At 38.6% G+C, this 17023-nt stretch overlaps 1 protein-coding gene across 1 annotated transcript; it reads right to left on the minus strand.

The window, feature by feature from the left end:
* Nucleotides 1-345: 345 nt before the first annotated feature.
* On the minus strand, nucleotides 346-1019 carry LOC138806517 (large ribosomal subunit protein eL32-like). Its single transcript, XM_069991954.1, has 2 exons — nucleotides 974-1019; nucleotides 346-686 (listed from the first exon to the last, which is right to left on the minus strand). The coding sequence occupies exons 1-2, from the start codon at nucleotides 1017-1019 to the stop codon at nucleotides 346-348; spliced, it is 387 nt and encodes a 128-aa protein (XP_069848055.1).
* Nucleotides 1020-17023: the final 16004 nt, after the last annotated feature.

Raw genomic sequence — 17023 nt, forward strand, 5'->3', positions numbered from 1 at the left:
TCTCAAAAACTAGTTTCAAATATATGAATACAAGCTAGGCATGATAATTCAACACTTAGGAGGTAGAGGCCGAGGATCATGAGTTCAGAATCAGCCTGAACTACATTGTGATTTCTAGGCCATCCTAGGCTACATAGTGCAACCCTGTCAGTAGATAGATACAGAGTATTTTTACATTTCAGAGTACATTAGAGAAAGACAAAATTACCAGCGCTACTCTTGACATTCTTTCTGTGGGTTTCAAATAAAACACCCTAATCTGCATTAAAAAAAAATTTTTTTGCAGTTTCTGTGGTTTATTTAAGCACAAATAAAAGGTGTATTTGAGCTATCTACTCGTTTGTTTCACTGCGCATTGGGATTGGTGACTCTGATGGCCAGCTGAGCTGCTGGTTCCATGATGGCTTTTTGGTTCTTGGAGGAAACATTGTGGGCAATCTCAGCACAGTAAGACTTGTTGCACGTGAGCAGCACTTCCAGCTCCTTGACGTTGTGGAATAGGAACTTCCGGAATCCACTGGGCAGCAGGTGCTTTGTTTTCTTGTTGCTCCCATAACCAATGTTGGGCATCAAGATCTGGCCCTTGAATCTCCTCTGCACCCTGTTGTCAATGCCCCTGGGTTTCCGCCAGTTACACTTAATCTTGACATATCGGTCGGACTGCTGGCGGATGAACTTCTTGGTCCTCTTTTTTTTTTTTTAATTTAATTTAATTTTATTTGTGAACATACTGTACAGAGGAGTTACAATTACATGGGCAGGATAATGCGTACATTTCTTACCAAGCATTGCAGCCTCCTCCTTTGTTTACCCTTCACATCCCTTCCCAGCCTCCCCCCTCCCCCCCAATCCCAATCCTTCTCCTCCCCCCCTTCTCCCCCCCCCCCCCCCCCCGCACCGACGTTGTAAAGCTCGTTTTGGACATGACAACTTGTACTTCTCATTGTTGCAACAGGTCCACCTGTATCCTTATAGAACTTGACGATCTTGGGCTTCACCAGAGGTCTGAGGGCGGCCATGATGCCTGGAGCAGGAGCAGAGGGCAGCCACCTGCGGAGGCAGCGCCGAAGAAGAGGAAGCGGCAGCGGCGAGCCTAAAAAAATTTCTAAGCAGACACAGATGCCAGTTAATCTCAGCATTTACCTTCAGCAGCACTGAAATCAATTAAGTATCTTAATTTCATCCATTGGCTTGCCAAAAGAATTTGAAGGCAATAGGTGAAAATAAACATGAACCAAGTTGTAGGGATATTCTCTTGTCTTTACCTTTTTCCTGAAACTCCTTGATCACTTACATGACGCTATTAATGTGCTTGGATCTTTTTCAGGAATGGAAATGAGTCATCTCTTGACCACCTCACACAATGGCACAATACAGCCACCTAAGGAACCCTACTACCCTACAGTCATTAGTAAGGCCCATTCTAAACAAATACAAATTGTTACTTGTCAGACCACCTGCACCCTCATTCAGATGTATTTATGTTCATCAATTTCACACATTCAAAGGACCCCCTGCTCAATGACTGCCTAGACTATGATTCCACTCCTGATGCTAACCTCGAGTCTTTAAAGCTGAGACACACAGTAACAACAAAGCTTTGCATGGCAACAGGCCTGCTCAAGGAAGAAAACTTGAATATTAAAATAGAAGCCAGTCTCACAGACAGAAAAGTCTATGAGACTCTTACCTCCAATTAACTAGCAAAAAGCTGCAAGTGGAGCAACGGCTTAAGTAATTGGGGACAATGCTCAGTCCCCAAGTGCAAGCCCCAGTATTTGTATGCATGCACACATACCCACATGCACACACATGAGATTAGAAAGTTCATGAGCTACTTAAATTTTTGCTCCTATCCAAAGTGTCTGATGGTTTTCTGGCTTTAGAACACAATGTTTTCTGCCTTCCAGGGACAAAATCGTTTAACCCATAGTTGTTACCTTACTGACCAAACACACTAATAGGGTTTTAAGATCTTTGTGATTTAAACCAACTTGGACGGAAGGCATGATGAGTGCTTTAGGAATGCAGGAAGGGGTCTACAAAAACCAAGCAGACACATCTAATTATTTACACAGAGCTGGGAGTAGAGTAACTGACCAGATGGTAGCAACAAACTCCAAGGACTTCTAAGAAAATGACAAGATCCAGAAGGAAAAGGACCAGTCTTTGAGCATTGTGTTGTTAATGGGCCAGCACTGAGATACCCAGGCAGCAGCTGATGAAGAAATATTATATTCTACATGCTGTAAACATGATATTGTCCTTGGTGGGTTTGAAATAAGGCTATAAATACATTATACATTAGGATCTAGAGGTCCAAAGTTGGACAAAAAAACAGGGGCCATCCATCTGGACCTGAGGTGGATGACGAGATAGCAGCAAGTGCCAAGGCACGCAGTTCACACAGACATTCAGAGCCTGATGCAGGTGGCAAGCAGATTCAAAGCTATATAGTGGGCACCAAAAATGGCTAGCCAAAGTTATGTTCATGGTCCTCAAAGATGGAAAATCATCCCACCTCTCTCTTTCTCCACCTCTTTCTTTTTTCTCTTTTCTCTTTCTTTTCTTTGTTTTTTTGTTTTTGTTGGGGGGGGGCAGTACTGAGGTTTAAACTCAGGGCCTCTCTCTTGCTTAGCTTTTCACTCAAGATGATCTCGTACTTGATCCATACTTTCGCGAGGACAGATTTTTGCTGGTTAATTGAAGATAAGAGTCTCATGGACTTTCTGCCCAGGCTGGCTTTAAACCTTGATCCTCAGGTCTCAGCCTCCTGAGTAGATTACAGGCATGAGCCTCCAGTGCTGGTGAAATCACTCATTTCTGAGCCTTCAACCTGAGCTAGTGGCAACAACAGAAGTGGAAGCCATAATTAAATGTTTCTTTGCTCCCATACATTTGATCAGAAACTAATAGTGTCACACAAATAGAACTAAGATTAGCTCTGGACAATTACCCCTCACACTTTCCAGTAATTCCTGTTATAGTAATCCAGGCTCTCCTCAAAGAAACATATTAATAAGTGGGCTAAAGACATAAAGAGAAACTTCTCTGAAGAGGAAAGAAGAATTGCCAATAGACACATGAAGAAATGCTCCACTTCTCTAGCCATAAAAGAAATGCAAATCAAAACAAGATTGAGACTCTACCTCACCCCCACTTTTTTTTTTTTTTTTGTCAGTCGTGGGGCTTGAACTCTGGGCTTGGGCACTGTCCTTTCGCTCTTCAGCTCAAGGCAAGCACTCTACCGCTTGAGCCACAGCGCCACTTCCGGTTTTCTAGTGGTTATTAGAGATAAGAGTCTCATGGGCTTTCCTGCCCGGGCTGGCTTTTAACCTCAATCCTCCTGAGTAGCTAGGATTACAGGTGTGAGCCACCGGTGCCCGGCTTCACGTCACCCCACTTAGAATGGCTATAATCAAGAAATCTAATAACAGCAGATGCTAGAGGGGATGTGGACAGAAGGGTGGCTATGCTTGTAATCGTAGTTACTCAGGAGGCTGACATCTGAGAATTGTGACTCAAAACCAACCTGGGCAGAAAAGTCCCCATGAAATTCTTATCTCCAATTAACCAGTTTAAAAAAAAAAAAGTGGAGCTATGGCTCAAAGTAGTAGAATGCTATCCTTGAACAAAATAAAGAGCTCAAGTACTGCATTGTTGGTGGGAGTGTAAACTTGTTCAACCACTTTGGAAAGCAGTATGGAGGTTCCTCAAAAGACTCCACATAGAGCTCCCCTATGACCCAGCAATCCCACTCCTGGGCATTTACTCAAATGATCACAAACAAGGCCAAACTAAAGATACCAGCACAACTATGTTTATTGCAGCATTATTTACCATAGCTAAGATATGGAACCAACCCAGGTGTCCCCCAGTAGATGAAGAGATCAAGAAAATGTCATACACACACACACACACACACACACACACACACACACACACACACACACACACACATACACACAATGGAATTCTATGCCTCCATCTGAAAGACTGACATTGCCCCATTTGCTAGGAAATAGAAAGACTTGGAAAAAATTATATTAAGTGAAGTAAGCCAGACCCAAAGAAACATAGGTCCCATGGTTCCCATATTTGCAATAACTAGTATATGTGTAGGACAAGCAGAAAAGCTCAAAAAGTTTGTACATATGACCATATAAGATGATGCTAAGCAAAATGAATCACAATTTAGGGACACAAGAGGCTTTATCTTTGTTGCTGTTGTTTTTAATGTACTTATAATGTACTATGTGATTTTTTTTGTATCTTTTGTATGTTCTTCCCCCATGGTATAGCCCGTTTCACTGTATTTGATTCTGGTGTCCTGCATCTTGTATATACATTTTTCTAATTTGGGGAGGGGAAGGGGAATATTAAAATGCTGAAACAAGGATACAGGTTGACCCATTGTAGCAATGAGATGTACAAGACATTATGTTGAAAATGAAGTTTACATCTTGGGGGGGGGTGGGGAGCGGGGTAGGAGGCATTGCGAGGAAAAGGACAGTAGGGGAAAACAAAGGAGGGGATAACAATGGAAATGTACTTATTCTCTTACTCATGTAACTGTAACCCCTATGTACAATATCTTTACAATAAAAAAATACATATAAAAAATAACCCAGGCTCTAGCAGGTGGGCTCCACTTCCAGGTTTGCCATAGTCCACACTTCATATAGCTGAGTCAAAGAAAGTCTTTGTGAGAAACCAGACTGTGAAAGTGGAGGTGTGGCTCATGTGGCAGAATACTTGAAGGATTGACCCCTACCGCATTGTGCATACAGACACCAGGCAAAGCTTGTTCAACGCGCTGGCAGAGCTTTCCACTTACACCCAGCTGTACACATCCCAGTGTGGGCCCAACTGGAAAGACCCCACCTCCCTTGACCTATGTCTTTTTCATTAACTTCTGCCTCCTTGCTCAGACCTCATATAAAAATCCACCTCCAGTCCCAACTCTCTGGCACAACCTCGAAACCCGGGAAGGTCTGTGCCCCTTGCTGTTCTTCAATAAACAGTCCTGGCCCGTTGATGATAGAGTCCGGCTTATTCCTTTTCCATTCTTCTCCATTTCCCCAGCAATACTAGCCGAGAGAGAAAAAGCCAAATAAAAGTTCGAGACCCTGAGTTCAAGCCTCAGTACCAGCACAATAAAAGGAGGGTGGGAACAAGGGAGGAGAAGCAGGTAGGAGGGAAGAAAGAAATATGGATGGAAGGAAAAAAAGAAACCAGATGGTCCAGGGGTGTGCAGAATTGTAACAAGGTTCTATATTAAACAAGTTGGAGTCCTTATCTTGGGGTTCATTTTGCCTATCATCAACTTGTCTGACCTTTTCTGCTTGACTCAGACATATACTAGTTACTGCAAATAAGGGAAACCATGGGACCTATGTTTCTTCGGGACTGGCTTACTTCACTTAATATAATTTTTTCCAAGTCTTTCTATTTCCTAACAAATGGGACAATGTCATTCTTTCTGATGGAGGCATAGAATTCCATTGTGTATATATACCATAAGATAAGGACTCAAATTGTTTTTCTTTCTTGCTATTGTTTCTAAAATATTTATAAGATGATTAATTTGTTGCTTTGTATGTCCCTCCCCCATGGTATAACCCCTGTTTTCACTGTATTTGATGTTGGTATAATTTGTGGAGGGGAAGGGAAAAAAATGTTTAAATAGGATACAGGTGGACCTATTGCAACAATGAGATGTCCAAGATGTTTTGTCGAAAAATGAACTTTATAACTTTTTGGTGTGGGAGATGGGAGGGCAGGGATGGTAAATGGAAACAAAGGAGGAGGCAACAATGCTTGATAAGAAATATACTCACTATCTTGCCCATGTAATTGTAACCCCTCTGTACAGTATTTTCACAATAAAAAAAGAAATGTACTAATTACCTTGCTCATGTAATTGTAACCCTTCTGTACGGTATTTTCACAATAGAAGAACTTAATTAATAAAAAAACAAGTTGGTCATGGCTTCCATTTAATCTTTCATGCGCACATGTGTTTTCCTGCTTCCCTATCAATGTTATCTCCAGTTAGTTTGACCATGCCATCAAAAGATGGATATTCAAGTCTAAATAGATTAGTCAAATTTTGAAGTACAAACAAAAGATCTTTTGAAAAGCATATCTATGTAGAAAACATATATATGGTAGATAAAATAAAATCAAAATACAAGATGACCAGTATTTCTCAGGATTTGTAGATACAAATTTTCATGTCTTTGAAGAAGAAATGTTAAGACACAAATGTAAAATGTCTAGGGTATGTGGCTCAAATGATAGAATGTTTGCTTAACAAGTGCAAGGCCCTGAGTTCAAAAACAAGTGGTAAATAAATAAATAAATAAATGGAATAAATGGTATTGCCAAAGTTCAAGCCAAAAGTTTTCTCAACACAAAGGATTTTTCTTTTCAAAATAAACAGACATTTATTTACTACTCCTATTTTTCTAATATATTTGGAGGTCAATTAAGAAATTGATAAACATCTCAGACAACAGATTAAAGGAGAAAAATATTAATACCCCATTAATACGCTCACCAGAAAATAGAACTTGGTAATCATTGCTAAGAGTAAATGTCCATGCTAATACAACCAGATGGAAGGCTATTGAAAAAGCTTTTCTTTTCACAACTTGAACAAAGAATGAAATGAGATCCTCATCTGTAATACAACAAGCACACATTAAAATGTTTTATACTTGCATATAACATGTAAAGCTTAAAGGGAAAGTAACCCCTCAAACTCAGGAAGAATAGCTTTTCTACTGTTTCTTCATGCAACATTCACAACTTATATCAATTTAATAAATTCATAGTTTATTCATTAAATATTCTAAGCCACATTACTTGAAGGATATACCTGCTATTTATGTGATGGTTAATGTTACTTATCAGCTTAACTGGGTCTCAGGATAGCCAGAGATCCAGTTGTGTCTGAAGGGATTTTAATGGAATTGATGAGCATTAGTAGACCTGATCAAGTAAAGTAGATTGCCTTCCTGATGTCTGTGAACATCTGTTAACTGAGAGCTGAAACAGGACAAAAGGTGAAGAAAGTTTACATTAACTTACCTGACTGCATAGCTGGAGCAGGGACCACCTGCCTTGGTGTTCCTGGTTCTCAGGTGTCAATGTAGGTGACTACAATCTCTGCCCTTCAACTACCTGTGGCTCTCTGGCTCTTTGGCCTTCATCTGAAGGCAACATTCCTGTTGCTCCCGCTCACACACATCCAGACTTACAGGTCATGGAACTATACAGCCTCCATAGCCATATATATCAATACCTTATAAATGAAATCTCTCCTTAGATTTTATACACACACATATACATATGCATATACTCTTACACATACACACACATATCTCTTTATATCCCATAGATTCTATTTCTCTAGAGATCTCTAATATAATGTATGAGATAGTCAAGCAATAGCAATTTATACCAATACCAATAAGAGTATTAGAACATGTTTGAATTAAAATAAATAACTCTAAATGAAGATTCCGTTTCAATCATTATATACTAAAAACCCTCTGGAGAAATTGCCGTAAGTAAACCGAAACATTGAAACTTTGGCATTGAATAGGAAAAAAAAGGATCCATCTTTGAATGGTCCATTCACTTCATAAACTTTTGCTGAGAACCTATAAATTATCTTGGCAATAAGCTAGCCAATAGAGCTTCGAGTGAACTCAATCAATCGAGTCTTCTTAAAGTTGAAGAGATTTCTCTCTTTCCTGGGACAAGTGTCTCCTTATCCCCACGGAAACCAGGAGAACTGTAAGTCAGAAACAGTAGCTGGACCTGCAGAAAGAGAGGGGAGTGCCAAGTGCTGGGATTAAACGCAGAGGCACAGGCGGAAAAGGAGGCTTCACATATAACTTATTTAAACTCCGGGAATTACTAAACTCTTAAACTCGGCAGAAATATGCTTCTACCTTTGTTTTAGAATGTTTTGAGATAGGATGGGTTCAAGAGCAGGTAGCAAGTGGGTTCAAGTGGGTTCATAGTTTAATTGACCCTCTCTTATAGATTATATTAGAGAACTCTAGAGAAATAGAACCAATGCAATATAAAGGGATGAGTGTGTATATGTGTGTCTCTGTGTGTGTGTGCAAGATCATGGGCATATGGATATGTGTGTGTATAAAATCTAGGAAGAGATTTATTTTATTTGTAAAATAAATTTATTTATTTTATTCATGCACATGACAGAACAAAATTTGGAAGCCAAGCACTAGTGCTTCATGTCTGTAATCCTATATAGGTAGTATGCTTAGATCTGAGGATCACAGTTCAAAGCCATCCTAGACAGGAGAGTCCATGAAGCTTTCATCTCCAATTAACCAGCAAAAAGCTAGAAGTGGAGGTGTGAGTGAAAAAGCCAAGTAAGAGCGCAGGCCTTAGTTCAAGTCCAAGCACCAGCACACATACATACACACAAAAATAAATTCACAGTATGTACTTTGCAAAGTTGATGGAGGGAATCAAAGAAAAATAATGAAAGTAGAGTCATTTTGTAAACTAAGAAATTATAAGTAACAGCTTAAAACATCAACAAAACTACTAGGGGAAGAAATTCTCCTGTTTAGATCTCAGTTTCTTCTATGAAAATGAAATAGTGAATATACTTTCTGGTATTAACCTTCCATGACTCTATGACAAGAGAGAATAATTCACCCATTTCCGAGTGAAGGGATAGAAAGATAAGCCAATAACTAGCCACCACTATTTTTATAATGAGCCATTAATTCTGCCCTATGCCTTAACATGTAGACATGTTAATGGTAGACATTCAAAAATACAAAAGAAAGAAAGAAAAAAAGAAAGAAAGAAAGAAAGAAAGAAAGAAAGAAAGAAAGAAAGAAAGAAAGAAAGAAAGAAAGAAAGAGAAAGAAAGAAAGAAAAAGAAAGAAAGACAGACAGAAAGAAAGACAGAAAGAAAGATTGTGTTGATTGTGGGGCTTGACCTAGGGGCCTGGGCTCTGTCCCTGAGACTCTTTTTCTCAAGGCTACCACTCTACCACTTGAGCCACAGCATCATTTCCTACTGTTTCTTTAGGCTACACATTAATATGAGAAGGTGACTAAGACTTGGTTCTCAAGATGAGCTAGTTATAGCCTAAGATAATCTCCATACAGAGCTATAGTAGATGTTTGGCATAGTCTAGATAGGAGTTCTTCCATTCCTCCTGCAAAACAAGAACAATAACACAAAAACAGCCAGCGAGCGAGCCTGACAAGCCCTCAAATAAATCACCTAGGAATATCCAGAGAAGTTTTGTCCTCTCTCTAATCCTATTAACATCTGCCTCAATTCTTGATGGTGACACCAGGATCTGTGTTTCAAACAATAAATTTCTACGGAATATATGAAGAACCAAAATCAGTGAGAATGCTTTTAATTCATCATTGTTGTTATAGTTGTACTTCATATTTGACCAGTTAGTCAATCCCTAATTGATTTATCCAAAATAAGTAAACAGGGAAAAACAAGTTTACCTATGGTCTCAACAGATAAATCTTCCTACAATCACCCAGGAATGGAGTACACTCCAGTTGTTTCCAGATTTCCCTTTTCATCTTTAGGCTTGTATTAACCTTGTATAATCCCTCATGTATCTGACTTACATTCTCAAAGTTTAATTTAAAAAACTACAGGAAACATTGTATTTGTTTAGCCTTTCTCTACAGCATCAAGGACTTGATGCCACTGTTGCCAGGGTAACAATTCTTTGGACATATGTCTTGTGGCTTGAAATAAAATAATTTGCATTCATATCACTTTCTCTGTGTGTATGTGTGTATGTGTGTGAGCATGTGCGTGCACACACACATATTCTCAAACATGAGCACTTCTCCTAAGAGTCAGACTCAGGTCCTGGGCCTGAGTTTGAGCCATGTACATCATGGCACTCCCCCTGAGAGCATTTTTTTCTCTAAGATAATGCACTATCAGTTGCGCCATAGCTTCACTTCTGGCTTTTTGATGGTTAATTGGGAAATGAGCCCCATAAACTTTCTTTCCTAGGCTGGCTTTGATCCTCAGATCTCAGCATACCTATTAGCTAGGATTACAGGATAGTTGTCAGTGCCTGGCTCATATAACTTTTTTTTTTCATAGAACTTTTTAAAGCATTAGTTTTATACTTTCCTTTCATCTCCACTTTAAAAGCTATTGACATTTCTTTCCTTTAAAGGTGTTTTTTGTTTTGTTTTGGTTTGGTTTTTAACCAGATCTGGGACTTAAACTCAGGGCTGGTATTTCTTAGTTATTTTGCGCAAGACTGGCATTTCACCACTTGAGCCACACCTCCCCTTCTGGCTTTTTGCTGGTTAATTAGAGACAAGTGTCACATAGACAATTCTACCCAGACTGGCTTCAAGTGGTAATCCTCAGATTTCAGCCTCCTGAGTAGCTAGGATTGTGGGGAAAAAATGTTATGTTCAGTAGGAGAGAAAAAACTTCTACTTGAAAAATCATGACAGCAGAAAGACTTGAGGAAAACTAATTAATAATCCAGTCATCTGGGGGTAATTCAGAGATAAACCACAGTGTGTGTGTGTGTGTGTGTGTGTGTGTGTGTGTGTGTGTGTGTGTGTGTGTGTGTATGACTAGTCTAATCTTGTCCTAAATTTTTTTAAGACAGCATCCCATTCTATTTTCTACAGAGTTCCTTATTGTTTCTAGCTCATTAATGATCCTTTGTCTTGCACAGAACTACACATCTCACTGCTGTTTTGCTTATGGGAGACATAAACAAAAGCTTGACATTTTAAGACATTATCCCATGAGGCCTTCCCCAAGTTTATATTTCACTGGAAACTCTGAGAATCTTGTGCCTAGCTCAGAACAACATCTGCTCCCTCTTAGTAACTTTAAATAAGCTTTGATCTGGATTCCTTCATTATCACCAGCACAGTGTATTTGAGGTTTGCTTGAGAAAAATGAGAGAGTAGAGAACTATTTGTGTTGGGGGCAAAGTGCCACTTTCCAGGAGTCATTTAACAAAAGGTTTTACTCAGGAATCAAAAAACACAGTTTCAGCATTGCTTACTCTTTGGGCTTCCTTAAGGACCTCTTTCTAACATAACACTTAACATCTACTCAGCATTAAAAAAAAAACATTAAACAAATTACTGCTTAACCAACCCTTTGTTGGGAAGTCAATTAGGTAAAGCATAATTTGTAGATGAAAAACCAAAGAATGAGCAGGCTTAAATTAGAATTCAGATAGACTCCATGTTTTCTATTATCCCTCTCCCCAGACCTCCAAGAGTTTCCATATGTCAGCAGGATTTTATTCAACATTGCCTGTCCACTAATATTACTGTGTGGTAATTGTCTATCTCAGATTTGTAATGCTCCATCAAGTACATTACTATGGGTTTCTTCATTTATTAGTTTATTCCAAAAGCACCTGTTAAGAGCAGAGGAAGCATTTGATATTATAGTTCATGTTTAGCAAATCAAATACTTATCTACCTTAAGGGTCAGTGAACTACACTGTCTTCCCAACTGTTATTATAAATAAAATTTTATTGAAACACAGACATATTTGTTTTTGTACATTATGTCTATGTCTTCTTTTGTGTTAAACAACCTAGCTAAAATTGAAGTTCTGTTTAGACATTGTAAGAAAGAACACTTAGATCATCATCTTCAAATATTTACTCTGTGGCCCTTGATGGAAATAAGCTTACCTACACCCTACTATTCTATCTCAGTGATTTTCAAGCATCTCGTGTAGCAATGTGGAAGATCTCCTGCAAACATATTATGCAGGCACAGATTCTGGACCCTGGGTATTGTGGCTCAGTTAGTTAGAGAGGAAGATAGGAGTATATACTTTCAGAAAACTCTTCCCAGTGTTAGTACTACATGACTCCAGTTGAGAAATGCTGTTCTAGGTGGTACTAATGGAAAGTATTCATGAGATAGTACCCATGGGAGAATATTAAGGAACATTTTTCACAAAGTTCTCCAAGTCTTGATAGATTTGGATGGTCAATAACAAATTCCAAAATTTATTCCAGAATATAAAGAAAATAGCATATGCCAGTGTGTGAAGATGGAGGAAAACAAGGATTACTGCAATATGCAGCAAGAACAGAACTGACCAATGCGACCAATGAGATGGCTGAGTCATGAAAGAAAAGACCTTGTTCCTATAGAGTTAGAGAAGCCTTGAAGGCTTCTTGAAAACATGTTAAATGCAAATTAATAGAGTTCTACAAGTTGCTGATCTGACCAACTAGTGTATCCCAACTGCTTTGATAAACAGTGGGGCATGTGTGATTTTGTCAAAAGTTAAGTCAAATTTAGAGCACAGAATTCAACCAGTGGTCACTTCAGTGTTTAGGCTTGTAACTTCACCCTCATGACAGCATTTCTTTGTTGTTTTATTTTACAAATAATTTCATTACTGATTTTGTTTATGTAGTGTTGAGGAATCAAACCAAGGCCTCATGCATACTAGGCAAGCGCTCTGCCACTAAGCCACATTCTTAGCCTATTGTTTTGTTTTTGACTTTTATTGGTGGTAGTGATAGTGTTGGTGGTGGTAGTGGTGTTGGTGGTGGTAGTATATGTGTGTGTGTGTGTGTGTGTGTGTGTGTGTGTGTGTGTGTGTGTGTGTGTGTGTGTGTGTGTGTGTGTGTGTGTGCCATTTACCATAATGACTGTTTAAAACTCAGAAATTTAGGTTGAGATCTGGGACTTTACACCTGTAACCCTAGCTGCTTAGGAGGCTAAGATCTAAGAATCACAGTTTGAGGCCAGCCCAAGCAGGAATATCTATGAGACTTTATTTCCAATTAACCAGCCAAAACAATCAGAAGTAAAGGTATGAATCGAGTGGTATAATCCCAGCCTTGAGTAAAAAAGCTTAGGGACAGAACCCACACCCTAACTCCAAACCCAGTACTGATATAAATAAATAAGCAAATAATAAATAACACAGATAGCTTAGATCTCACCCCAGAGTTTCTAGCTTACTGGATCTGAGATCATGACAAATCTGGTCATAATTTTGATGGTACTAGTCTATGATCTACTAGGCAACCAAATAAAACAAATGACTAGAATAAAGGGGGTCACCATAGTGCACCTGAAAAACAGGCTTTTTCATGTTGACAAACACTGCTCTATGCTGTGAGCACCCTGTCAGCCTTTAGATTTGAACTTATAAGGCTCCATGGTAGTTTAAGATGAAAGCCAGATTAAAATCATAGGCTCATAATTAATAATAGAAGTAATAAGAAAAAAGATGATTCCATTCAACCTTTGTATTATGGATGAGATGGGGAAACAGACAGAGAAGTTACTTGGCTTCCCTGTGCTCAGCTCCTAATGGCATCTTTCTTGAAGACTGGAACCAGCATCATGAAAATGGTGAAGCTTAAAACTGAAAAATAAGCCATGTCCCCTGAGTTTGCTAAACAGCTTACAAATGGCAACAGCACATGAACTGGTGACTTAGCAATGATGACTATAATAAAATCCCTGTTGAAATGATACCCACATCTGTAAGAACAGCCAAAAGAGAATTAGTCAAGATTAGAAATCAATTCTGGCTCTTGAGTAATTGGCCCAAGACTTATTACTACTACATTACCTTGGACTTTAAAAGGCAAACCATCACATTGCTAATATTGACTATAGTTTATTTGGCTCTTTTCTATTTTGCTGATTTTTACGTGTTTGATTCAGTTTCAAGTCCTATTCCCAGATTACAGGTACATGACAACTCAGGTAACAGCTGCAACTCATTGAGAATGACATCTATGCAGAGATGCTTTTAGCTACCTCTGGGCTCCCAGGATACTGAGAAATAATTCAGGTATGGTTCCTTATCAGCTGGGTATTAGCAACCTGTAAATTTCTATACCTATTCAGTATAATGGTTTCTGACAGAGTAAAAGCCACCTGGAAAACATTTAAATGTCCTTGAAGAGGTTGTTTAGCTACTTTTCCCCCAGGGACAGCCAATCACCAATACATTGTTTTAGCTTGTTAACATATGGGATATGCCAGGCTTTGGTTTGTAATGTTTTGTTTTGTTTTCTGTTTGTTTGTTTTTTGCTCTCTCTGTGCTCTTCATTTGTCTTTCAAATGTAGAGTAGAAAAGATCTATTCTATGTCCAGTCTCATGTCATATGTAGAAAAAATAAGTTAATCTTTAATGAAGCAGAAAGTGAGTTCTAAGAAGACAGTTTTCCACAACAAATCAAAGAAAGGTTGGACAAATGGGATTGCATGAAATTGCAGAGCTTCTGCATGGCAAAGGACATAGCTAACAAGATCAATAGAAAGCCCCCGGATTGGGAGAAGATCTTCACTAGCCATACAACAGACAAGGGTCTCATATCTAAAATATACCTGGAACTCAAAAATTTAAATCCCCAACAACAAATCTTCAAAGAAACAACTGCCCAATAAATAAGTGGGCTAAAGGCTTAAAGAGAAACTTCTGTGAAGAGGAAAGAAGGATGGTCAATAGATACATGAAGAAATGCTCAACCTCCCTAGCCATAGAAGAAATGCAAAACAAAACAACATTGAGTTACCACCTCACTCCAGTTAGAATGGCTAAAATCAAGAACTCTAATAAACAACAGATGCTGGAGGGGATGTGGACAGAAGGGTACCTTACTGCATTGTTGGTGGGAATGTAAACTTGTTCAACCACTTTGGAAAGCAGTATGGAGGTTCCTAAAAAGACTCCACATAGAGCTCCCCTATGACCCAGCAATCCCACTTTTGGGCATTTACCCAAATGTTTACAAACAAGACCACACTAAAGCTAACAGCACAACTATGTTTATTGCAGCATTATTTACTATAGCTAAGATATGGAACCAACCCAGATGCCCCTCAGTAGATGAATGGATCAAGAAAATGTGGTATATATATACACAATGGAATTCTATGCCTCCATCAGAAAGAATGACATTGCCACATTTGTTAGGAAATGGAAAGACTTGGAAAAAAATTACATTAAGTGAAGTAAGCCAGGCCCAAAGAAACATAAGTCCCATGGTTTCCCTTATTTGCAATATCTAGTATATGTCTGAGTCAAGCAGAAAAGGTCAGATAAGGTGATGTTAGGGAAATGAACCCTAAGATAGGTATTCAAATGTTTTTTTTCTTTTATGCAATTGTTTCTAACACATTTATAAGATGATTTCTTTGTTGCTTTGTATGTTTCTCCCCTAGTATAACCCCTGCTTTCACTGTATTTGATGTCGGTATAATTTGTGGAGGGAAAGGGGAAAAACAAATTGTTTAAATAGGGATACAGGTGGACCCATTGCAACAATGAGATGTACAAGTCATTATGTCGAAAATGAACTTTACAACTTTGGTGGGGGGGCGGGGAGGATTGGGTGGGGGGGGGCGGGGGAGAATGGGAAGGGGAAACAAAGGCTACAATGCTTGATAAAATGTACTCATTATCTTGCCCATGTAATTGTAACCCCTCTGTACAGTAATTTCACAATAAAAAAAGATAATTCTAAAAAAAAATGAACTATATAGCTTGTGGGTGGGGATAGGAAAAAAAAGAAGACAATTTCCTTCTGGGTTCAACAGACTAACTCTTGTTTATTTTATTGGGTTCATCAAACAAATGGCTATTCATTCACTTACCCATCTAGGATGTATTGAGCACTGCTAAGTGGAAGGCAATTTGATGGTCTTGAGTTTTTTCTTCCACCTCTGATAATTCTTTAAAAGAGAGAAAGAAGCAAGCACGTACTGCTTCATATCACACACAATTAGTCCCATTTGTCCTTTTGTTCTGATGTGGCATATTTCCTGTATTCCAGGTTGGTTAATCATTTTACCAAATGAGATTATCCTTCTCCCATTTCAGAGTGGCAAAAAAGAGAATTTAATAATTTACTGTTTTGAAAATTTTTTGTAAGTTAAACACAATTTTCCTCAGCCTGGTATTTTGAGGTGTTCTGTACTCTGGTATTCATTCTAACCTCAAATGAACCAATCATTTACATCAGGAAATCTAGACATTAACTGCACTGTGTACAAGGATGCCCAGCTCAGGGTGCAGCTGATTTCCTGAAGAGAGAAGGAACTCCACTCATACAAAAACCAGGAATCCTTTGAAGCCCAAACTGAAATTCATTGTCCTCTGCTTGACGTTTTGGGGAGCCAGGGCAACCCACATGGAGCTCTTTCTCTTTATTCCCAGGACACTGTTTATCCTATAAACATTCATTTAAGAGGTAACTAAGATTCTGCCTTTATTATAAATTATCAGTTTATGTTTACTGTTAAGGCTTTGAAAAAATTACAGAGTATGTTTCCTTGTATACCTCAAGGAGTTAAAAATTATTAAACAGTCAGATTTACTTAAGGGGAAGAAAGTTGTCTCAGAAATACTTATAGTCATGGTCATTATTAGAGAATATTTATTGAAGATTTTCTAGTAGAAAAGCATTCAATAGAATCAATTAAAAAGCAAAATAATAGAAAATAGAACCTAAGCCCGAGGGGTTCACTCTTGTAATCCTAGCTACTCAGTAGGCTGAAATCTAAGGGTCACAGTTTGAATCTAGCCTGGGCAGAAAAATCTGACAGGCTTTATCTCCAATTAACCAGCAAAAGCTAGAAGTAGAGGTGTGGTTCAAGTAGCAAAGTGCCAGCAACAAAGTGAAATCATGTCTCAAAAATGAAAAAGCATCTTCAAAAGACTCCACAGAGTTCCCCTATGACCCAGCAATCCCACTTTTGGGCATTTACCTAAATGATCACAAACAAGACCATACTAAAGCTACCAGCACAACTATGTTTATTGCAGCATTATTTACCATAGCTAAGATATGGAACCAACCCAGATGCCCCTCGGTAGATGAATGGATCAAGAAAATGTGGTATATATACACAATGGAATTCTATGCCTCCATCAAAAAGAATGGCATTGCCCCATTTGTTAGGAAATGGAAAGACTTGGAAAAAATTATATTAAGTGAAGTA

The sequence above is a fragment of the Dipodomys merriami genome, unplaced genomic scaffold (genome assembly GCF_024711535.1).
Source record: "Dipodomys merriami isolate MVZ:Mamm:240054 unplaced genomic scaffold, mDipMer1.0.p SCAF_40, whole genome shotgun sequence".
NCBI classification, from domain to species: Eukaryota; Metazoa; Chordata; class Mammalia; order Rodentia; family Heteromyidae; genus Dipodomys; species Dipodomys merriami.